This window comes from Girardinichthys multiradiatus, chromosome 5 (genome assembly GCF_021462225.1).
Source record: "Girardinichthys multiradiatus isolate DD_20200921_A chromosome 5, DD_fGirMul_XY1, whole genome shotgun sequence".
Classification (NCBI taxonomy): Eukaryota; Metazoa; Chordata; class Actinopteri; order Cyprinodontiformes; family Goodeidae; genus Girardinichthys; species Girardinichthys multiradiatus.
Window position 1 is genome coordinate 26,184,700 of NC_061798.1, and position 24,158 is coordinate 26,208,857.

The 24,158-nt window shown below is 38.7% G+C and overlaps 2 protein-coding genes across 2 annotated transcripts; both read right to left on the bottom strand.

Annotated features, from left to right (window-relative positions):
* Window positions 1-15,991: 15,991 nt before the first annotated feature.
* hmx4 (H6 family homeobox 4) lies at window positions 15,992-17,530 on the bottom strand. Its single transcript, XM_047366715.1, has 2 exons — window positions 17,254-17,530; window positions 15,992-17,149 (listed from the first exon to the last, which is right to left on the bottom strand). The coding sequence occupies exons 1-2, from the start codon at window positions 17,528-17,530 to the stop codon at window positions 16,548-16,550; spliced, it is 879 nt and encodes a 292-aa protein (XP_047222671.1). The 3' UTR covers window positions 15,992-16,547.
* Window positions 17,531-18,177: 647 nt separating this feature from the next.
* On the bottom strand, window positions 18,178-21,586 carry hmx1 (H6 family homeobox 1). The gene is made up of 2 exons (XM_047366353.1): window positions 20,577-21,586; window positions 18,178-19,276 (listed from the first exon to the last, which is right to left on the bottom strand). The coding sequence occupies exons 1-2, from the start codon at window positions 20,851-20,853 to the stop codon at window positions 18,681-18,683; spliced, it is 873 nt and encodes a 290-aa protein (XP_047222309.1). The 5' UTR covers window positions 20,854-21,586; the 3' UTR covers window positions 18,178-18,680.
* Between the last annotated feature and the right edge of the window lie 2,572 nt (window positions 21,587-24,158).

The window sequence follows — 24,158 nt, forward strand, 5'->3', positions numbered from 1 at the left end:
TAAAAGAGCCATATTGATTACCGATTACAGCATCATAAATCAGGAAGTCGACATACAATTTTTCATTGCACGCAGAGACACGCTGGATTGTATGTAGCTTATGAAATCATTACAATAAATCTCAAAGGCATGTTGTAAAGGACAGGGAGAAGAAAATAAAGTGATATTCAACCCGTTTTGTAATATAATCGATGTTAAACGACTAAGAAGAACTGAAATAAAACCAGATACTAGATCATTAAATGATGCTAGAAAATATTTAGTCTTTTTCTCTTACCAGTCTGGCAGTAAGCGTATAATTGAATTTGCTCAAACTTTGTACAAATTGATGACACCCCTCCACCATACCACCACCACCCCAGCAACACCCCCACCCCCCCACACACACACACACTCCACAAAGGGGACACATGTTCCTCTGCTGCTTGGCCAAAGGGCATACAAGGGAACCTCTGCAATAAGAGCATTTTTAGCCTTGAAATGTTTCCCTTTCCCTTATTTATTTATCTCCACACACCTCTGCAATATTGAATAGAGAAGTATTTCAAGGCTTTTAGTGATCCACAAGAAGGGGGGATGCCTCCGGGGTTTCTCCATGTCAAATCCAGACAGATAAGAACCATTTACATTCCATCCTCGTTTGGTTTTTATTACCGTCTTATGTGTATACTGTTCCTTCTATTTATTTCTTTTCTGTCTGCTTGTTTTGCCCCCTAGTTTGTTGTTTAAGTAAAGGTTGCCCACTTCTAAAACATCAAACACTACAACCCTTTGCAATGTATGTAGCGCATTTAATATTTACCAGTAGCCTTCAGCCCTGACTGAGAAATTTGTTGTGTTCAGGTGCTTGATTTACTGTGAAGATGGAGCTACTGCTGTGTACTGCTGATATTTTTTGACAAACTTCCTTTCTCTACTCTGTTTAAAATTAAATATAACCTGGGATTTGGCTTGTTTAGATTGCACTTTTTGCAAAAGTTATTTGCTTGCTGTAGCAATATTATTTTCTAATCTGGTGGCGTCTGACGGTAATTGAATAAACTGGAATTTATTTAGGGTTATCAGAGTAAAGGGGACTCAGTACAAATGGTCTGTCTCATGAAAATTGTATAATAATGAAATACATTAAATTTTCTGGTCTTAATTTCACAAAATGCAGAAAAGCTCAAGTGTTGTGACAAGCAGCCAACTTACACCGAACTTTTAATACTTACTTCACATGTACGTTCTTGTCATTTACCTCAAGGAGAATACAGCAGAATAAAGTCTGTACTTCCACTTTGAGAAGCAATCTTTCCATGAAAAACCTGACACTGCACCTGACCCTCAACACACTGTCCCTGCAGAGAAGCAGGGCCATGGCACCAACATGGTGTAGGGATGTTTTTCTTCAGCAGGGGCAGGGAAGCTGGTCAGAGTTGACAAAAAGAGGGAAGCAGGACAATGGTGCAACCAGAGGAATAACAGAAGGTTTAAGGCAGAGCATATTCAAGTGTTAGAATAGTCCAATCAACATCCAGGACTAAATTTAATTGAGAATCCGGGGCAAGACTTAAAAATTGACATCATTAAACTATTTCACAAACTAATTTACAAAGAAGAATGAAGAAAAATGTCAGTCTAAGAGTTAGAGACATACCCCAGAGGACATGCAGCTGTAAAGGTAGTTCTGCACACTGCAGACTGAACACATAGTTTTCCTTTCACTTCACTGTGTGTTGCTATATCACAAGAAGTACCCAAAAAATACAATATTGTGGTTGTTACTTGAAACAATATTAATTGAACTACTTTTCAAAAGCTCTCTACTTATTTATTTTGCCTTTTCTTTGTGTTATCTATGTTTGAATTTAGCATTTCTAAAATACTTTTCCCCTTTAGATTTATTGTTGGTTACCTTCATTGGTTGTATAGAGTGTACCTTTAACAGCCATAAATAGTTAAAGCCCTCCATTGGTCAGAGAAGAAGGTGTTTTTAGGACATGGGCTGACTTAGAACAGCCCAAGGGCCAGATGAAGAATAACTGAGTGGACTGCTGCAGAGATAGAACATATTGTCACTGACAGGAATAAACATTAGACTGATAAACAAGTGGCTCGGGGTGAGCGAGCAATTTAGACAAGCATGCGAGAGAGAAAGAGAGCAAAGTGTAATAGAAAAGATGAGTCTTGTTGAGCACAGAGTCCAAAAATAGTTGCACTGAGATCTCAGGAGAACATGGAGAGTAACGTTTCTCGATTCATGCTGCTACCTGAGATCTAGTTTGAGTGTTTTGCTCCCTTGTTTCCATACAAATAGAGATTTGGGTGCTCTGACATCTTCATGAAGAGAAATAAATGATTAGAAAGCACTGCAGTAATCCTTTTTAACCTATTGCTCACCAAGAAGAGGGAAATGCCATGCTCATTGCCACACTTCAAGCAAATTAGACAAAGAAAATGAGCAGATGACTTAGGTTGACATTATCTTATCCTGCCCTGCAGCACAACAAGCCTCATAAATGTCTACTAAGATTTAGATGTTAAATTGATGTTTGAGAGAGATCCACCACTGACATGACTTTTTCTCCTCGCAAAGCATAAAACCTATTTATTGAGAAAACAAAGCCCTTTTGAGAGTAAATATATTGTTGAGTTGTAGCTGCGAATGTAAGTGATGTAAAAATTCAGTTGGGGTTGGGAGTGGGCTTAGCCAAGAGCTGGGGGAACATTTAAAAAAAACAACTTCAAGCAGGAGGCAGAATAAAAACTTGATAGTCTGTTGGGAGGGTTTAATAATGTAACAAGAACATGTGGTCTTGCTAGAGTTAAGTACACTTAGGAGTGCACTCAGAAGTGTTGTGGAAGAGATACCAGATGACAAGTTGGTACCAGGAGGTGCCAGGAAGATGGTTAACAAACTGCAGTGTTGAATCTGGGTCAGTTCTGTATTGGTTGAGGAAACAGATTTTTTCTTCATGTTGACTGAGACTAAAGAAATCACTGGATCTGATTACCCAACTCACACAGAATAAGGCTTTAATAGTTATAGTTTCCCTAATAGGTTGAAATCTAGACGAATATAATTGGACTACTCATAATTAAGGTTTGCACAGTTTTAATCAGGAGAGAGCTTTAATTGTGTGTACAAAAATCAGAGTGCATGTGGAAGTTTGAGTACGTGTGCATTGCCTGTCTGTGCTATCAGGAGGTTTTAATAGAGTAGTATATTCCTTTGCATTTTACATGACTCTAGGGCACACTGTTCTCGCTTGTCTGCTCTGCTCAAATCAGATGCTAAAACTGGAGCGCAGAATGGACTACAGGTCTTCATACTGTCTCATTCTCAGTGTGCCTTTATGGATGGTTAAAGACATCTGCATCTTCGCATGCCTAAACTCACTGCTAAAAACTATGAACTAATTTCTAAATAATTACCAAGGTTTTTTTTAGATGATGTCTGGGTAATACTCTGATATATCATCTACTCTGACCAGAAAAATTGCAGTGTCAAAATTAATAAATGTCATCATGTCTCCACTGTCACCAAATGCTTTCTGAGGATGAGGGATTGATGCAAGTCAACAACTCAATACAATCAGCTCGGCTTCCATAGATGGGTCACTTTTTACCAACTAGCAAAAAATGATCAACTGAATCTGTATTTTATTGTAATTTGGACTGAATTGAACTGCATGTAATTGGGTCTGAATTGGACTATTTAACTGGACTGAACTGAAATGGATTGGGTTGATTAGAAATGAATTTGGACTGAGATACTTGGATACTGGTTAATTGGCACAAAAAGCAAGGACATTTTTTGTTTTGCTGTCCCAAAGCTTTGTAAAGGCTTGTAAAGGCTTCTTTGGAAAGCCTGCCTGTTTCCCTTAAATAGTGCCACATTTGTCATCTTGGGATGCAATTTCAGTGCAGATAGATATGAAGATCAAATTCTGTAACTAAGCAAAGCCCTTATACACACTCTTAGGGACCTAATTCTGTCTCTACATGCTCATCCGGGAGGAGGGAATGCTGCAAGTCACTGACTGGATGCAATCTGCTGGGTTTCCTTAGATAGAAAAACTTTTTATCCAATTTGAATAAAAAGCTAACTCCGACTGCACTGTTCAATTGTTAGGATTAATTGGAATGTATGTACCTGACTGTTGTGAAGTGCCTTGAGACAACATGTGTTGTGAATTGGCGCTATATAAATAAAAATAAATAAATAAAGTGAAAACTGAGTTGGGGAGCGGCGTGGATGGAATGGCCTAACTGCAGTCCTGACCTCAACCCTATTTAACGCTTGTAAGATCAGCTTAGGCCTGCTGTTTGTGTCCGAGTGACCAAAACAGCTACAATGTCTTTACTTGGGAACGGGATGCTATCCCACAGCAGTGTGTGACCAGGCTGGTGACCAGTGTGAGGTGAAGGTACCAGCCTGTTGTGATTGTGTACGGTTCCTTCACACACTACTGAGACCCCTGTTTATTCAATAAATCAATTGTTAAAATGCCCACGTGTCTTCATTCTTTAAACATCTTTCATCCAGACCAATAAACAGCATCCAGTTGCAGAATAAGCTCTTTAGTTTTGACAGAGAGGTTCTGGCAAGTTTTACATAGACAGAACCCACAAATAGATTTTATTTATAAAGCTAGCAATGTGTTAAGCCTTTTGGGTGTAAGTTTAAATAGCTAGAAACAAAATAGACATGCTTGTCTTGTAAAGTGACACGTGTTGGGAAATGGTTATACAGTGCAACTGAACTAAGGTATAATGTTCACAGCAACAGAACCTTTGGGTCTCGGTGGATTTGGCTTGCCTCCAATAAATTGCATAAGATCCCATCAGATGAAATCTCTAGTCTGGCAACCAAATGAGCACCTCACTAATTGTTTGCTCTTCAGCTCTCAGCAAGATTATGTACTTTTTTCAGAGCAGCCAAATTAATTTTTAGTTTAACACATCTTAACAACCACTAAATGAAACTATTGTGGCAGATACAAATATGTTAATTAATTGTGTTGTATTTTAATTTACTTCACTGTCAACCAGTGTTTAAGATCAAATGTTTTTATTGTGCTGCTGAGTTGGACCCAAACACACGCAGGAGGCAAGCTGAGTCATAATGAAGGATGTTTTTTTTTTTTTAAAATAGGACTTATAGTAAACAGTAGGATGCATGAATGACAGAGAGCAATCTGGTCAGACAAACAGTAGAAGGTTAACTTTATCATCTCTGCCCACAGATTTTCTAAGGGACTGAGATACAAGGGGGTTGTGATGGTCACTAAAAACATTGATATGTTGTCCTTAAGCCACTGGATTGTAAGAGTGAAATAAGAATTTCTCTAAAAGAATCTCTCTTTACTTTGGCATTTAGCAAATAAAAATAACTTGGGTAATGATTGACCTGAAACAGCATAAGTTTCCTTGGATTTCATGTCAAACAGTAAGGAGAAACTGGTTGTATCGTTTTTGTGTCTGCATAACTGGTTTCAACTGTACCTGACACATCAGTAGTAACTGATTGGCATGTGTGTTACAAATTAATAACAATATTATTATTGAACTCCTTCTGGTCACTGATCTGTGTTTTTATCTGGTTTTTCCTGGTCTTCCTGGCAGTCGGATCACATCCCATCCAGCTGTCTGTATTTGTGTTTTCACAACACAGGAGCATGTCTCTGTGGCCCATTCTCACACCTCCCCTCTCACACGCTCCACCTCACTCCAGTATAATGACGATATAAAGGTTTGTTTGGAGTGGACTCCAGAATGCAGACAGGCAGGCAGAGCGGTGGGGAGTAAAGGTTTTAATATAACAAAGAGAAAACTTACAGGAGGCTGGATGACACAGAGGCAGGCATGAACAATGGCTTCGGCATGGCAGCAATACAGGACATGGTCAGGCTTGGCATGCACAGCAGAAGGAATGTTTCCGCGAGGAGTAAACAGAACACCAGAGTATGTATGGGCAAGACACAGGCTAAAACAGAGAACTGATTGGCATGAAACAGATGAATCAGATGAAGCTGATTACAGGCTGTGGCAGGAGTGAACACAAAACATGGCTGGGACTAAAACAGGAATACAAGGACATAATCAAACCTAAGAAACATAGCTATGACCAAACATAAACTTAAATGCACTCAAAACAGAATACAAGAGAAATTAAACCTAAGGAAAGAACTAAAACACCACCTAGAAAACTGATCACAAACAGGATCCAAAAACACAATTTGGAGAACATAAAGAAGACAAAACCTAAAACAAAAACTCAAACAGCCTCAAATCATGACAGAAGTCTGAGCTAGTTATTTTTCCTTTACGAAAGCCAAATTAATGGTTTACATTTTCATACTTAAAAATGTTTCAATAGTCAAATGTGTCTACCCTACTTTGCAAACAACGCATGAACACATAGAAGTAGCTTCTCAGGAACTACTGCAGCACAGGCAGAGTTCTGATGTAGAAATTAGAAAATCTGACTCACACTTTAAACTATGAAAGCAGTGACCTGGACTCACAGAGGCGAGGAATACTGTGAGGATTTACATCAGAAGGCAAAAAAAAACATATGGAAAAGGGCAAAGACAAGCTTAAGAGAGTTAAAATGCCAAAAAGCTTCACAATCATTCTGTAATTTATTTGCTAAGGCAAAACAAAAAAACAAGTTAGATTTTACTTAATTAACACCAAAACAGACCATAGATTTAGCTTAATTATATGTTTTTTAAATTGTATCCAAAGAGAGGATGCAGATTAATACATGACAGCTAAAAATTGGCTGAATAGATGTAAACCACACTTTGGAGATTTTTTGTAAAAAAAAAATAAAAACCATGCATTGCTTTTCTTACATAAAGGTCAACATAATGCATTAACGTTTGTGGTTGTAACATGACAAAATGTGAAAATATTCAAGAGGTCTAAAATAAAATACTTTTACAAGACTCTAAATGAGTAAACAAAAAATAATTAAATCTTTTTAGGGGTGCCATTTTCTGCACTTGGGATGAGATATCACACCATTAACCCCCACCCTCTTACTCCCCACCCCCGCAACAACCCACCTTCATCCCACCACGCCTACGCCATAAATATTTCAAACTCCAATCTATATTCATTATAAAACACATGCTGAATGCAATATGCGGTTGTGAGGACACAGAGCTTTTATTTATTCATCTTATTTATTTATATTTCTTTCCTGAGGGCGAGACGTTGGTTTCTATCCATTCTGTACTGATTGCTGGCTATTACAGAGCACTTAGAGCCTCCCTCCAACCAGCCGGGGGGGAACATGGGCCTCAAGAGAGACGCTTTTTACTACTAGGAAGTCTGTTTGTTGCCTACGTTTTTGTGAAGAGGTAGTGGGGACGTCGCAAAAGTAATTGTGAATTCAAATGTCTGCTGTAAAAAAGAAAGCTAGGAAAATAATTTTTTATGCACTAACTTGGTTCAAGTTTTCACTGAAAAATTTTTATTGATGTTTTATACTGTTAATAATCAGCTGCATCAAACTGAGTTTTCTCTGGGAAAATGTAGTTAAACATGGAGTTTTGTATACTCGGTCTTGAAATGTTAGAAGTGCTACTTTTCATCAACTTTATTCAAACCTCCATACAATGCCCTCCAGAAAGTACTCATATCCAGCAAATACTTTCAGAAGTCACGTAGTTATTAAACAGTGCAAAGCTGTGTGTAAATTAACCTCATTATGAGTCCAGCTGATTGTGAAGGCTTCAGAGGTTTATTAGAGAACGTCAGTGAACTAGCAGCATCATGAAGACCAAGGAACACAGAGGACAGGTCAGGGTTAAAGTTGTGGAGAAGTTTAAAGCAGAGTTAGGATAGAAAACAATATCACAAGCTTTGACCAACACACAGAGCATTGTTCAGTCAATCTGTGGGGGACCGAGTTGAAAACCACACCATCCCCCAAAAATCTCAGGAACTACTGCAAAACTGCAAACCTACCTAGCTGTGCACTTCCAAAAATCTTGCCTTGAAAGAAGAGTGGCAAGAAGAAGGCCATTGTTGCAATAAAGCCAAAACAAGTCATGTTTACTGCAAGAGAATTGTTTAGATCGAAGCATTTTCTCTGTGTTCGAATGGCCCATTCCAAGATCAGACCTGAATCCAAATGAGAATATGTGGCAATATTTGAAAATTGACAATCATAGATGTTCTCCATCATCAATGATGAAAGAGCAATGCGTAAAACAATTGTCTTTAGATGTGTGAAGCTGATAGAAACATCCCCTGAAAGACTTAAAGGATTGGTTCCTGAGGAATTAAACACTAATGTTTGCCACACTGAATAATCGAAAATGTCAAAAGAAATTTCTTTTCAATCCACTGCATTCAATTACACAACTCTGTGTTGGTCTATCACATAAAATCTTCCTCACAAAAATGAACATAGAAGTTTGCGTTTAACTTCAACTGTGAACATTTTTAGAGCTTTGTGTAGCTTTGCAGAGCACTGTAAACTTGTCAATACACCATACCATACATTAAGTACAAAACTATATTATTTAGATTATAATAACCCTATTTTTCCAAAAGCAGTTTCATGTTTTATTTCTGTTTTCTTTTCATTTTAATGTTTGTCCTCACAGTTTTTGCACTAATTGCCCTCTTTCTTTCCCATATTTTCTGACCAAAATTTTATAGACATGCCCAAACAAGAACAGACTTTCCGTCTATTCTTTTCTGTTTTATCTCAGGATCGGCTATCGGTCAGCACCGAAAGAAGGTAAATTACTAGAAACAAACTCCTTGAAGTTTTATAGCTAGAAACCCACAGAGCCACAGCAATGCCGCACAGGTCAGCTGTTCAAAGCAGTGGAATTCAGCCAATCCCAGTTGAGCAAATCAGTTCTGAGCTGTTTTTCTTCATTGATTTTACATGTATTTACCTTCTATGCATGTCCAATAATGAAAGCAGTTTTTCTTTTACTCAATTTTGCTGTAGTGTTTAAAATAAAATACATCAAAACAGAATTTGGAAGCAAAAATACAATAAATTCAACTCTAAGACTAATGTTCCAAATATCTCTTTTTTCTAGCCTTGTTCTACTATATTCACCTGACCTCTTCAAATCTTTGTGGTTAATCTCCAGGGACTAGGCTTCACTGGAGCTTTTGTTTCAGCCGCATCAAGTGAAGCTGTTCATGGCAGCAAACCCGTGTCTCCTTGGTCTCCTGGGAATGTCTGTATGTTGTGGCACTATAGAGGCTTGCAGGTCAACTCTGCAGCGTACACAGTACATGTTCTGCTCTGCTTAGATGTGGATGACCGCATCTTGTGGTACAAAACCATTAAGGTGTTCACAAGACTTTCTGTTTGAGGGTCTATGAGGCCATGTTTGTGGGACTTTGTGAAGAACGTATTTTTGTGGAAGCAGAGCAAAGCGAAAGTATAAGCAAACAAAACGTCCACCTAGAGCCCCCAAACCACCAGGGGCTACAGAAATTCTCACACAGAATATACATTTCAAAACCTCAGATTTGGTTATCAGAAATGAGCCTACTTTTATACTTGAACCCAAAGTTTTAGAATGTGGAATTTATATAGAATTTATTTTACTATGTTTCATTGTTTATTGTTCATTTATGTTCATTTATTAATCGCTTGCCCCTTCTTTCCTCAGTCTGTAAAGAACCACCCATCAAATTCCTTGACATTCTTTGAAAGAACAGAGAAATTTGCTCGTTTACTGGAGGGAAGAAGAACAAGAAAGTTCTTTCTGGCCAGGAAATTTCATAGTTTACAAGAAACTGAAATGAAGAACTCCTAGAAAGCCCTCATAGGCTCCTCCCGGTGCAACCTCATCAGTGTAGCATATTCCAAACAATGACCCAATGGCTGCCAAACACCACAATAAACAAGTCTTTCTAGATTATGTGTTGAGAATACCCTGCAAGAACTCATAAACCATGACTGCAAGAACAGAATTAAGTTCTTTTTTCATGCAGCCCAGGGAGAAACAACACATTTCTCTGTTCTTGCAGAGTATGTATCAGCCTTGACAGTTTATAACAATCTGTTCATGTGAGCTGTAGCTTCATTATTACGACCAGACATATGTCTCTCCACCTTAACTTGATATTAAATGACTTTGGGTCGTTTCAACGCCCAATTTACCTCTGATATTCTCTCACTGTTAAGGTACTGCATCATCCTGTATATAAAAAAAAAACACTTCCTTTTCTGTTCATTCAAAAATTGGACATTGTCTCATTTAATCACTACAGTCTGTCTCGCTCCTATTGTTGTAATTTATAGAGTACCTTAGAACATGTTTAATGTTTAAACAAGAAAACAAGTTTTAAATGTATATCTAGAACATGGTTTTCTAATAAAATAAAACTTAGATTAGGGTATTTTGGGCATCATTTTAAAAGCTTCTCACAATAGTTTGCAGGAATTTTGGCCAATTCCTGCTGACAGAAACAGTGTAACGGAGTCATGTGTGTAGCCTGGCTTGCTCACACACCTTTTTAGCTCTGTCTACTAATTTCCTATCAGGGTGAGATCAGGGCTTTGTGATGGCCACTTCAAAACATTGGCCTTGTATGCTTCAAGCCACTTGTTACCTATTTGAAGGTATAATTGGGTTCATTGTAATGTTCATTTCATTGTCCCATTTGTACCCAATCTTTACCTTCATGGCTGACATTTTGAGATATTATTTTAATACTTTCACATTATGTTCTTTCCTCATTATGCCATTTAATTTGGGCAATATATCAGTCCCTCCTGCAGCAAAACACCTTGACAACATGATGCTGCCACCCCCATACTTCACAGGTGGGATGGTGTTTTGAAAACTGGAAGCTTACATTTTTCCTCCAAATGTAACAAACACTTTTATTTTGCCTTCATCAGACCAGAGAATATTTCTGAGTACATTTGTAAACAATATTCTGCCTTTTTTTGTTGCTTTTGGAGTAACGGCTTGTTCCTCACTAATTGGCCTTTCAGCCTGTCAGTACATGACTCCTTTCCCTGTGGAAAAAAACACGAGGTCTTTGGCTTCTGTTGTAGCGTAGGCATTTATATTTTACACCAAAGCATGTTAATCTCTGGTAAAAAGGAACCCATTTTGAACAGTAGGATGGCTGGACATTCCATGTTGTTTAGACTTCCATTTAAATGTTTGAACATGGCACCTTCTGGGGTTTGTATATTGTACCCATAGATGAACCAGAGGTTCATCAATTCTCTTCCTGATATCTTAACTGATTTTCTTTTTTTCCCAATGTCACACAAGCAGGTAGTGGGTTTGAGGTTTTACCTTTAATTACATCCGAAGGTGTGTGTCCAATTAACTCAAATGTTGTAAATTATGATGCTTACAAAAGCTTGACATTATCAACTGGCCTTTCTCAAAAGCATAGTGGTCTTGGTGTATGTCAATATTTGAATTTAAAGAAATAATAAAAATAGTTATTATTCTGGCCTTAGACAAAAATAAATAATTTTGATGACCTAAAACAAGATATGTTTTAATGTCAAACAGTGACAAAAAATGTTATTTGTCTATGTGCATTTAATAGTGTGCATTTAAATATCTAATTTCTACTGTAATTTACATAGTGGTGACTCAAAGGCCATTTGCCTGCCATTGACAAAAGAAGTTAGGAGAAAACCCTTAAACTTCCTGAAGTATAGGAAATTCTGTAATTATTTCTTTAAAACTTAAAATTGTTTTGAACAACTAGTGGAGAACTTTTTTTAATGGATTTTTCAGAAGGACTGAAGGATCTGTGGAAAATTCACTTCTCAAAGCTTGTCTAACGTGGCTTTTTATGGCTACACCTTTAACGTGTTTTGCATATTTACATTTATTTGTTTTACATGTGTACAGATGTCTGTCAAAGACCTGAAAAGACTTATTATACAAATCCCAAAAGCACAGGAACATGATCCTATTTTAAATAGTATTTTACTGTTGCAAAATTGTGTGTAGAATAGTATGGACATAGAAAGAGTCAACATCCTCTAACAACTCTGTGTGTTCCTAATGGACCTTTATTGACTGTCAGCATGAAACCACAGTGAGTATTCCTTGTCTCCACACACTGGAGCTCTTTCTCTGGTGTTATGGATAAGTGTCGATACCTCCGCCTTTGCTCAAACGCATCCCCTCAGAGTTAGAGCATCCGTCCGCTGCCTCCTTTCCTCCTCATCCTCCTTCCTCTGCCTTTATCCCTCCATCTCACCTATTGATTGAACTAATAATGTGTTTTCAGCCGCAGATTAATGGCACATTATCCTAACGAGGGTGTCTGAGGGGACAGGACGTGAGGGAGAGTGTTAGAGATGATGCTCTTTAATTGGTACACAGACCAATTTGTGTGCCAAAGTTTTCTAGTGAGGTTTTTAAGACTGGTAATGAGAGTAAATGGAAATATTTTTAGACTTTATATCAAATAATAATTTGCTTTCCCATTAAAATGTTATCTCTAAATGCACATAAGTCATTCTGAATGATGCTACTGGCCTTTTCTTTTTGATGAAGTGCTTTGCTTAAATCTAGACTGAAGCAGAAAATGCAACAGACATTATTGTTAGTGAACTATATAGACTGAATGTTCTCCTGCTTTTTTGGAGTACCTATCAGTTGTCCTGACGTACTTATCAGTAATTTAGGACTAAATACATCATTCTTGGAAACAATCTTGGGACTATAGGCTTTTGCATTTGTAAATTTGCATTTGTTTAAATAAAAAATGCAAAGCTTAATGATGAAATGCCATCTAAATTATAAGGAAATTAGCCTGTAAAACACATTTTATGCATGTTAAAACAAAGAAAGACATGTCTTAACCCATATAAAAATAAACAACAAAGTTTTGACTGCACCTACTTGCAAGATTAGATGTAACTTATGCCGTTCAAAATTAATTGATTAAAAGTTGTGCGCTTTTACTCCTACGCAACTTGCCTTGCAATTAACTTTTGGACACGTTCCAGTCTTGTCTCATTTTCTCTCATCTTTGCACTTTTATCTCACTCTACATCACTTTCTATTATCGGATTTTATCCCCACTGGCATCTTTCAGTTTCCTCCAGCAATTTGCATGGATGTGTGGTGGTAAAGGGGAGGGGGGGTTCAAATAGGCAGATCAATAGGCCATCTAGCAGCCCTTTAGACTAACACATACACAGGCATTGCATTTCAGGTTTCCACCTCTAACTAATAGCTTGTTGTTTACTGAACAAAATGCTGCATCAGGTAGTTTCGGTCTCGGATTTCCCTCCAGTGCTTTGGGACACCTGGGGGAATCCACTCAGAGAACGGGTGTCAGTGTCAGCCACAGCTGGCACAACCATGTCCTTAAATGTTTTTTGTGCTTTACTAAAGAGCTGTAAGAATAAGACTTCATCAAATTAAACCTTTTTGTACTTTGACTTGCGTAAACGCAAATGATCCGTCCTATCATCTTGGGCGATGACCTCTGTCAGATGACAGGGAGAGGTCAAGAGAGGTTAAAGAAATGGGTGAGCCAACCAAGGGGCCCCCAGCAAGTCATGCACAAAAGGTCTACACTGAGACACACTTGGAGTTGCTCTTCACCTCCTTTTCTTCTCAGGAAACAACGGGGACCCCGCCTACAGTGAAGCACAGACCCATGCAGCAATACAAACTAGACCATAGTTTTTCCAACACAAACACACACTCATCAAGCGGTTCTCTCCCTGCCTTCCCACTCCCTCCCTCATAGCACGCTCTCCCTCCTCGGCCCCCGTTCATTCAGACATAATCAACACAGTCGGGCTTCAGTGCACAGATTACATTAATGAGCTATGGCAAGGCAGGAGGCGAGAGGAAAGCACAGTGAGAGTGGGAGAGGGACGATGGAGTGACAAAACGAAAAGAGTTGAGTGGTAGAAGCAATTAGCGCTACTTAAGTAGCAGTGCTCTGAGTTAATGTGCAAAGTTAAATAAATCATGTTTTAAATGATTTGTCTCTGTTATTCAAGCGACGAAAGCTGATGCTTTCTAGATGGCGTTATCTTCTCCAATAAGCGCAAGGTAATTGTTGATAATACACCATTGTGCCACACCTTATAGCTCGACACTCTGCCAAAATGTCTGAGTAGACGCAGGGGATTGTGGGTACAGAGGAGTAATGAATATTGAAAACATAAGAGAGGCTGACGTTCATAACAGGCTTCTTATCTATGGTAAACCAGCATGCCTGCACTCTGTCTTTGAATCCAACACAGAAAAAAATAATTCCTGTTTTAAGGTTTAATAACAAATGCAAGTCCTTGTTATTTTTAAATAACACTCTGATGAGCTACCAGCAAACATGGAAGGGTTAAGTGTGGTGACAATAGTAGGTTCAATGTTAATACTGATAACGTCATCCACTTTAAACCTTTTTAGAACCGACAACATGTAACAAATTGGTAGATTATAGATCAAACTCTGCTTCAAGCACAAGTTGCCTCTTTTTTATTCTGTTATGCAAGATGAGAGCGCGGTGATTTTCTGAATGCATGAGTGCAAGAGGAGCACAAATCTACATTCAGTCTGGAGGAAATTGCGAAAGTTTGTTAAGCAGCAAAAAGAAGCCAAACTAAAACTAAATTTGTGATGCAGTGTTAAACTAACATTTCTGACAAATGGTTTTGCTCTTTAAAAAAAAAGAAAATCATTAAATTATTTTAAATTCTTTCTTCTAAATTCAGAGACGTATGAATATCTAATTAGATTTTTCCCTTAATTGCCTAAACTCATCATTCATTATTATTATTATTAATTATTATTATTATTAATTATCTTTCTTACAAAACAGTCTGACTACCCATAGTAAAGTGGGCTGTCAGACTATTTTAACTTAATAATAATAATAATAATAATAATAATAATAATAACATAAACAGCAGAAGGCACACAGATCAGCTTGTGTATCTTTTAACCACCTGTGTTTTACTTTTTGTTGTTTTTAACCCATCTGTCCTATTTTTATTTTAAATGTTTGATAACATATTTTTATCTGCCTCCTCTTGTTTTGTGTATTGATCTTATTGTATTAAGATGTTTACTATACTTTAATCTGAAATGGTTACACTTTTCTCCTTTTTTGCAATTTGTATTTACTTTTTTGATTTCTTAGCTTTACCTTGTTCAGCACTTTTAGTTTTACTTGTGTTTGAAAAGAGCTTTATATAAATAAAGATGACTTGATTTATATCTTAACGTATGAATCATATTTGCCTAGAGCAAGAAAAGTTTTCCTTTGTGCACAATGATCTATGTTTCATAGATTGCTGCCGAAATTGGAATTAGATGCACTTCCTCATAACAACTCATAGGATTAGCCTCACCCTTTTTCTGCATCTATCAGCCTTTCCCAGCATGGATCAGCAGCTTCCCGTATTTACTAAGCAAGGTAAATAGTTATGATCATCGAGCTTCTCTTCTGACATATTGCACATTGCATAATTAATACATGCAGATGTAATGCAGCTGCATTCACGCAGAAATGTTGACAGGCATAAGTTTCAGAAGTGACTTTAACTGTAACAGTAACCTATTGTTGTATAATTAGATGAGACAGTATTTTACTCATTTATGTCAAATGTCGCATTTAAATGTATATTTTAATTGATTTTCCACAGTTTCATTATATTTGTACTTTTCATTATATTTTTCTAAGTTCATAAATCCAGAACTGCTTTCAGCAGTATTTAGTAATCATATATTCTAACTTGTCAGGAATATTTTTGAAAAAAGGTGAACCTACAAACAATGAAGGGTTAATAACTATTCCAACTGTTAAGACAATTTGTAAAAATATTTAGCTTGTTTAAATCTTTGTAGCTCAGGTTTACTTGTTTTTTTTTTTTGTATTTTCCACTTGAATTATAATGTAAAAATTGCAAAGGGATGTAAAGACACAATTGCATTAAATTACTCAACTTCATATTATTCCTAAAGCTGTTTTTTTTTCTCAAAAAACTGAATTAATTCAGTAAAGCTCATTTTTTCAGCTGTTTTAATAGCAGTTTTCAGGTGTAATGAACCTTATGGCAAAGTGGAATAAAGTAAGAACAGATATTTAGAAAGAAAATAAAACACATGCTTAAAACTAAATAAGATGTAAATTACATTCGTTTAAATACATAACTTTAGTAATAAAAAAAAATCATGACAGAAAACGCATGCAGATAGGCTATTGTAATAATTTCTTTGGTGGCTTAGGCTGCAGTTGTTGATAATAAAATAATAAAAAAAATACTAGTATGCGGTAAACAATGACGTAACTGGTAGTGTTTTAGACCTTCTTCTTGGTTATCATTTATATAACCTGTTGTTTTGTACAAAAGGTTCGGCGTCAGGCCTTTTCTTCAACTAGAAATAAATAATGCGGAATATGCGTATTCGTGATAGGAAAGTATCTTGCAGTCTCCATTAAAAATTATAATAATTTTAATAAAACGTTTTGGCCACTAAATGTCTTAAACGCTCCAAAACCTCGGCAACAAAGCCACAACAAAGAGTGTCCCTTTCACACAGGAAGCCGTTAAAAATCCGTCATACATCCCCATCATACAGGCTGAAGTATTTGCTGGCGTTAGAAAAGCAGAGGTAAGGTGTGCTACTCCCCGGGTACACCAGTGGCAGGGGCATGGGCAGCAGACATCTACCCAGCAGGTTGCTCTCTTTATACAAGGCCGGCAGATGCCCCACCGCCACCGGTTTCCCAGCCTCGGGGAAATCGCTAACCGGTCCGTCGATCTCGGTGGAGATCTGGCGCTTCAGTTTATTCCTGCGGTTCTGAAACCATATTTTCACCTGGGTCTCTGTCAGCTGCAGAGAGCTGGCCAGGCATGCGCGCTCCGCGCTGCTCAGGTAGCGTTTCATGTCGAAGGTAGACTCCAACTGGAAAATCTGTCTCTTGGAAAAAATTGTGCGCGTCTTCTTTTTCGTCACTATTTTGCTCTTCTTGTTGGGGCTCTCTCCTCTGTGGGGGTCAATGGATGCCACTGGTGCAGCAGCCGTGGCAATGGTGGTGATGGAGCCGCTGTCGTCGCAGCTGCTGTCCCCGCTCTCGAAGCGCGTCTCTGCCGCCTTCCCCTGGTTCCCGCAGCTGATGATGACCGACTCTGCTGCTCCGTTGGAGCTTCTCATCAGCTCTGCAAATTCAGTAAAACTCACTTAAACAGATCTTCCTAGTTTCCCCAATCAGTCTGACTGTAATATCATCAAAAATAAAGTAAAATCTCCACACTTCTCTTACCACTTTGGCTCAGCCTGTTACCCGAGTCCGGCCTCTGCTCTGGGACCGCTTCATCCTGCTGCCCGGTGGGATGACAGCTGTCACAGCTTGTCTTTAGGTTCAGGATGTTGTCAATAGTGAACTTTAGAGAGGCGGTGGGTCGACATTGTGCTTCTTCTCTGTTCATATTCTCCTGTATGAACAAACTCTGAACCGGGACGTTATTCTCTCCGCTGGCGGTGGGACGGTCCTCGCACCATAGCAGCAGCCACTGAGCAGACACCGCTGAGGTCTGCATGCGCTGTTACTACTCACCAAGGAGGGAGCGCTTGGTCCTCTCTGATTGGCTCAGAGATTCTCTCTGCATGGACCAATGGCAATCAGAGAATAGGATCAGATGGGAGTGCATGGGAGTGTAGGCTTTCACTTTCCCTAAACTCACCTCACTATTCTCATCATAGGAGCCTGCGCCTCATACAGCCATTACAGAACCAATAGATGAAGAGGACTACGTAGTTATTTTGAACTCTCCTAATTCAACATCAACTGCCTACCATCTTGTACCCTTGTAAAACCCAAGTTGTAAAAAGATGCATATTTCTGCACATTTGTTTAGCTGGACTTGTCAGATTTAATTTAACGATGCCACAGCGCAGCTGGTAATTAGATAGATAGATAGATAGATAGATAGATAGATAGATAGATAGATAGATAGATAGATAGATAGATAGATAGATAGATAGATAGATAGATATTTCCTTATTTTTGGAAAGTTGTAGGGGATAAATTCAAAAGATATATTGTTAAAGAAAGAAAGAAAGAAAGAAAGAAAGAAAGAAAATGGCTTCTTGACACTCTCTCATTTTTCATGTGATATTTATATTATACATCTGTGTACCTAAACCAGTATGTATAAAAGATAAAAGAGCACAATAAACAGAGTACTTTAACAAGTGTAACGATTGTAATCTTTATTTTAAAAATACCTAAATGAATAAAATACCTACAGGTTTTGTTCGTTGGTTTGAATAAAGTTAATAGATCAGGATCAGGCTTTTTACATAATGATCATGGGAACACAATAACAACAAAGGAGTATATTTCAGTGCGTGCTTTTTTATTTATTTATTTTTTCAGTTATGTGAAAAAGTTGGAAAAAATCTGTGACTTTAAATAGGCTATAAAACTTAGCAAAAATACGTGTATCTAAACATACAGTACAAACAGCCCGCAGCCGTCAGTCTAGGGATGCTTAATTATCTGCAGCACATGCTATACAGCCTCAGGAACAGAAATATAGAACTTCGTTGTGTTAAAATGATGGATTCTTTGTTTCATGTCTTTGGATGCAGACATTTTCCCTGCAGCATGTTGGGTTATTGCACAACAATAAATAACTGACCGAGTTTATGTAGATATTTGGTTTTTTTCTCAGTCTGGTTGAGTCTCTACACCAAGCCTGTCATTTGCGAGCTTAGCATGTTCACGGAGCGAGCAAATGGCGACAGAGGATGGTTGACAGACCAGGAGGGAGAAACTGAAAGTCCGTTTAAGCTGAAAGCAAGAACACCGGAGGGAGTTTGTCCTTCATGATACAGGATCGGCACCCTGACAATCCGCTGGGTTGAGCTCGGGATGTGCACAGCCTCGAGGTCTACCGCCAGCTGCCTCTTCCACTTGTTCCTCCTGTTCTGGAACCAGATTTTCACTTGAGTCTCCGTCAGGTGCAGGGACGCGGCGAGACCCGCTCTCTCCGAGCTGCTAAGGTACCGCTTCAAGTCAAATGTGGACTCCAGCTGGAACACCTGACTGCGACTAAACACGGTTCTGGTCTTCTTCTTCCGACCGGAGCACGTCCCAGACGCTGCGTCCTGGTCGCGCCCTGCGTCCAGCCGGCTTGACGCGTCCTCGTTGTCGTCCGTGAAGCTGCCGTCGACCGTCTTTCGGTCGGTTTCGTCGCTGCTCTCAGTTATCGGCTCGGAAATGGCAGGGGAGGCCCTGTCACTGGTCGATAATGCGCAGCAAGGATCCTCTGATGTCGGGCCTTAAAATGAGACAAAACAACATTTCTTGTGAGGACAGAAATCAGTGCAGCCTGTATTCCAAAAGAAAATACTATTTTCTCAGCCTTCTTACATGCTCTATTGCTTTTTCTAATTAAGCCCATTGATTATGTACACATTAACTTAAAGCCTTTTAAATCTTATTTGCAATATTCTTAGAAATCTCTTCATCCATACAAAAAAAGACAATGTCAGACCTGTGGTGATTTAACAACATGCACCAAAAAAGAGAAGCATTTAGCATGTTCTTAAAACTTGTTGTTGCTACCTATGACGTCCTATCAGTCACAGGATACATTATTGCTATGGCATCATCGTTTTGAAATAGTTTGGTTATCTTTCCAAAATGTAAGGACTTAAAATACATCATACTAATAGAGGCTTGTGCACTTTGAAACTTATAAAATATAATGTCTGTAAAACATCTATTCTTTATGAAGACATTCAGGGCCCCTAAAAGAAAAGGTCTATTACGAACTGACCAAAACTAACACAGAAATTGTATTTACCAGCAGTTGAGATGCGCTTGGATACAGTTTGGCGTATTTTGACCAGACATATATATATATATATATATATATATATATATATATATATATATATATATATATATATATATATATATATATATATGCTATTTACACATCAGAGCGAATGTGAGTGTGATATTATTCAGGACAGTTCTGATGTATATGTGTTATTCAAGCATTTGAGAGCAAATTAATACCATTTTGCCAGCAGTTTGTGATGATGTCAAACTCACTGAGTTGGCACATCAGAGGGAGGGGCTCTCAGTTTTGATTTGACTGTGCCAGTGGCACAAATGTCACTAAATGTGCGTAAAAGCGTCATATCGTCGTGCGGTTACCCCGGGCAGTAGTGCGTAATCCACGCATGTAAACAATTTTTACGCTTCCTATTATGAATAGCAACCACGGCATACTCCGTGGTTTATAGAAGAGAAGGGATTCCGCTTGAAAATGAAATGCGAACAGGACTTTGAAAAACGAGGGCATGTCAGCTTTTAAAGTCGAAGGCCAACAATGGTAAGAGAAAACCAGGGTTCCGCTAAGGTTTATGTCAGACGTTAAACACCACTGATCGTTCTCTCGATATTACATTTTTGGTATAAACCTAGCAGAATCTAGGTGCTTGTTTAAATGAGAAATTTTGTATATTATATTCAGTGTTGGAAAGCTTCGGAAGCTTTGCCCCCCCCCCCCCCCAAACAACTAAAAGCATGGTTCATAGAAATGTTATTTTCAAATGATCTTTACTCACTGCGTGGTTTTTCCAAAGCTCTGATGTTCATCACAGTCCCATCTCGGCTCCACTGCAACGGCAAGTCTCCGTACGAGCAGCGGGATGTGGAGCTACAGCAGTCTGACCCGGAGACGCTGTTATCGATGTGATGTGCGGCTTTCACCACGACTTCCGCCTGACTGCCAGCCGATACCGACCCCCGTCTCTCCCGCCCCTTGCTCAGCAGATTCTCAATAAAAAACGAGGGTCCGCTCGGTGGAGCTGGAGGTCCGCAGTCCGTCGGCCTGTCTTGCATGCTTTCTCTGATGTCACGGAACTGTTACACAAGTCGCCAAATGATCCTCTTTTGATCGAGCGTCATCTAAAATCCAAGCTCTCATTTCAGGCGTCGCTGCATTTGCACCACAGTCGCATCCTCCTCGGTGCCGGCGGGATGAGAGGCAGACAAAGATGGAAGCGGCATCACACGGAGACACGTCAAGTCTTGCGAATAATGAGCTGAGGACTCATCCAGCGATTGGACGAGCGCGGCGACGAATGAGGCTTTCTAAGGAGAGGAGAATGGCTGTCTCGTCCGTGAATGAGTGTGTTTGTGTTTACGTGCAGGCCAGTCCCTCGAGGCCATGCAGACAGAAGGAATCGTCTCTGTCCGAAATGCAGCACTTTGTTATTAGGGTCAGTTAAAGTGCAAATCAAAAGGAATATCTGGGCAGCGAGCGCAAGTATAAGGAGCCTGTCAAATTTAAGGCTATCTGCGTGCTGAAGCTATGTTAACCTTTCAGTAAAAATAAAGGCCATCTGTTTTTTCTCTCCATTTTATTGTTGAAATCCACTATAGGTTTTCCAGCTCTGAGAAAGCGTGGATGCTTAAATCATTGCTTGTTTAGAATGGTTGGACATTTTTGCGCATGACGCACCGCGCCTTGGAGTTGGCGTCCAAGCCGGACCAAATTAGATGAAATTCGTGTTGTCAGTTTTAACGAGGTCTTACTGAAGTTATTTTTCTTTTTCTAATAAGTGAAGTTTATTTTCCTCAATAAAGACCATAGCTAACTTAGAGTTATGTGTTATTTTACACAACATCAAATAAAGCCTTTAAATAGTCCCGTTTGTGTTTTACTGTCCAAACCCAACTTTATTTTAAACTGATATCCACTTCTAGCTTTATTTAGGGACTAAATTAAGTAGTTTTACAAAACTGCCCTGAAGTTTCAGCATATTCACAACTAACGCAATTATACCCAGGCTGGGTGGTATGGCTGTTCACCCAGGGCAGCAGGAGGAAAAGAAGTTACGAGTTTTGCAAAAGGGTTTCATAGGCTTATTTTCATAGCCAGTGAAAATTGATATCATACATACCTCCAGTAAGGAGCACTGTAGAATGATACCGTACACCGCTAGTTCCTAGTGACATTGAAATTGGTATATTCAGCTTATTTGTCTAAATTAAAGGAGTATTTCTGTGTTTATTAAGGAGTATGGACTGCATTTCATCAACTCCATTTAAACATCTTACGAATTTTGATTCTGCAGCTATCGACTTGATTATTGTACGCTGAACACATTTTCTTTAACACACAAATTAAGATTTAGGAACCCGTTATGCAATTTGTTAAAAGACAAAAAAAAAAGACAAAAAAAGAATGCCCATCTTTTTTTGAGGCACCCCAAATCAATCTATTAATAAATCAATCAATCTATCGATCCCATCCACCAATGATATCCACTAATATCAAACATCTGAACAAAATTATTACTTAAGTTGTCAATGTTGATGCAAATTTGTCGATGTGAAAGTTATTGGTTTTGTGTGTGGCAGAAGGATGAGGGGCTCTCCCAGAATGATATTTGTGAAAGAACCGCCACTGCCTAAGGCATAAGCAAACTAAGCTGTTGCTATAGGGCCCCCAGGCTGGCTGGGGCCTCCAAAGAGCGCACAACTTCTCTTACAGTCCAGACTTTAAAACGTCAAATTTGCAGTTTCGTTTCTAAAGAGAGAACCAACTAGTGTACTAGTTGTAATCACACAAAGAAAATTTTGTTTAATAGTTATTTTTACAGTAAAACGTCATATTTAAAAGTAATAGTCTATGCGTGTGAGCCTGCCCGATTTAAATGGCCGGTCATTCCTAACAGGTCTACATTGAACCGATGTACTCCTAAAACAGCTACTCAGTAAATCAGAGACATGACGTTGTCTTGACAATTTGATTTGATAAATAATGTGAAGGGTCAGTGTAACTGTTGGCTAACTAGTAAACCATATAATTTATGGATGTTAAATGCAGAACATTTGAACAATCAACTACAGTTTAAAAGAGGTATTATTGGTGCTGGGGTGGATGTAGGGTGATGAGCTTGCCTGGAAGTGGGGCTCTAAATCACATCCTGCTCAAACTTGGGCCAGTTCTGATTTGATCTGTAGTTAGAGTACAGTTCTTCAAATAAGTAGAATATAGATAAGCAAATCACTACCAGGTGATCTGAAACATGTAAATGTGTGCTGACGGGCGTCTTTACCCTTTTCGTCAAAATGGCAAGACATTTGAGCTTTAATTTCCCTCAATGGAGTCAGCGGTGCTGACCTTTTAACTCCAAACTCTCCCTGTGTGTCTCTCCCTCCCTCAGGGCAGACTTACCCTTTGACAGAGGATCAGCAGTAATGCTGCTCCTCAACATAACACTCAGCGCAGTCAACAGGAACATGAGCCATGTTTTACAGAGCTCAGTCTATGCACCTGTCCTGTAATGCTAACTCCAGCAAAGACATCTAAAAACATGTTAGATGATTTGGGTTTTTGATGTATCCTCCCATGGGAACAAGAAAGCTGTTTAACTATCTTTCACAATATATTTGGACCTGTGAATTTGGGAACTACTTCAGTTACTTTTTTATGCTTTTTGTGGCACCACTGGACTTTATTTTTGCATTTTTTGAAAGTGAGCTGATAGGAAAGGGGTAGAGAGAGGGGGCAGACATGCAATGCCCGATCAATGGGCCAGGACTCGAATCAGTGATGGCCTGCGTTGAGGACTAGGGCCTTTGAACATGGGTCACATGCCTGAGCCACTGTCGCACCCCAGTTGTCTTCAGTTGTTGTTCTTGGTTTGTGTGTGTGTGTGCGTGTACATATAAACAGTTTAGGTTTCAGATAATTTTCACTGTGCCAAGAAGTTTATTTCTAAGATAGATCGATAGATTGATATTTATTTGTATAAAACCAACATTATTAGTTTGTGTAAAACCAACAGCTCATCTCTTATCTTCTTTTGGTTATAGTTGAAATCCTGTGTTTTTTTTGTTGTTGTTTTTTTTGCAGCTGTTTGTTCTGCTTTCAAACAAACCTCACAGTAAATTTCAAGAAGCATAAAGCCATTTGCTTTGTGCAGCAAAATGGTGAAAAATTACTACTGGTGGTCTTGACTCAGGCCATTTTACTCACCTGCATTTTGTTTACAGAGCCCTTTCATTTATACAATATTTGTACAACTGCCGTTTGCATTCTTTGATGGTATTTTTCTTTTTTTAATGAAAGTGACGTGTCAGACTGTGTTTAAACCTCACATTAGATCAGGTTTCTCTGTGTACATCACACCGTC

Excerpts from the sequence above, each read along its gene's own strand:
- hmx1 (XM_047366353.1), bottom strand. The coding sequence starts at position 20,853 with ATGCAAGACAGGCCGACGGACTGCGGACCTCCAGCTCCACCGAGCGGA. Across the intron at positions 19,277-20,576 it reads AGCTTTGGAAAAACCACGCA|GCCCGACATCAGAGGATCCT; the intron begins GTGAGTAAAGAT and ends TCTCATTTTAAG.
- hmx4 (XM_047366715.1), bottom strand. The coding sequence starts at position 17,530 with ATGCAGACCTCAGCGGTGTCTGCTCAGTGGCTGCTGCTATGGTGCGAG. Across the intron at positions 17,150-17,253 it reads TAACAGGCTGAGCCAAAGTG|AGCTGATGAGAAGCTCCAAC; the intron begins GTAAGAGAAGTG and ends CTGAATTTGCAG.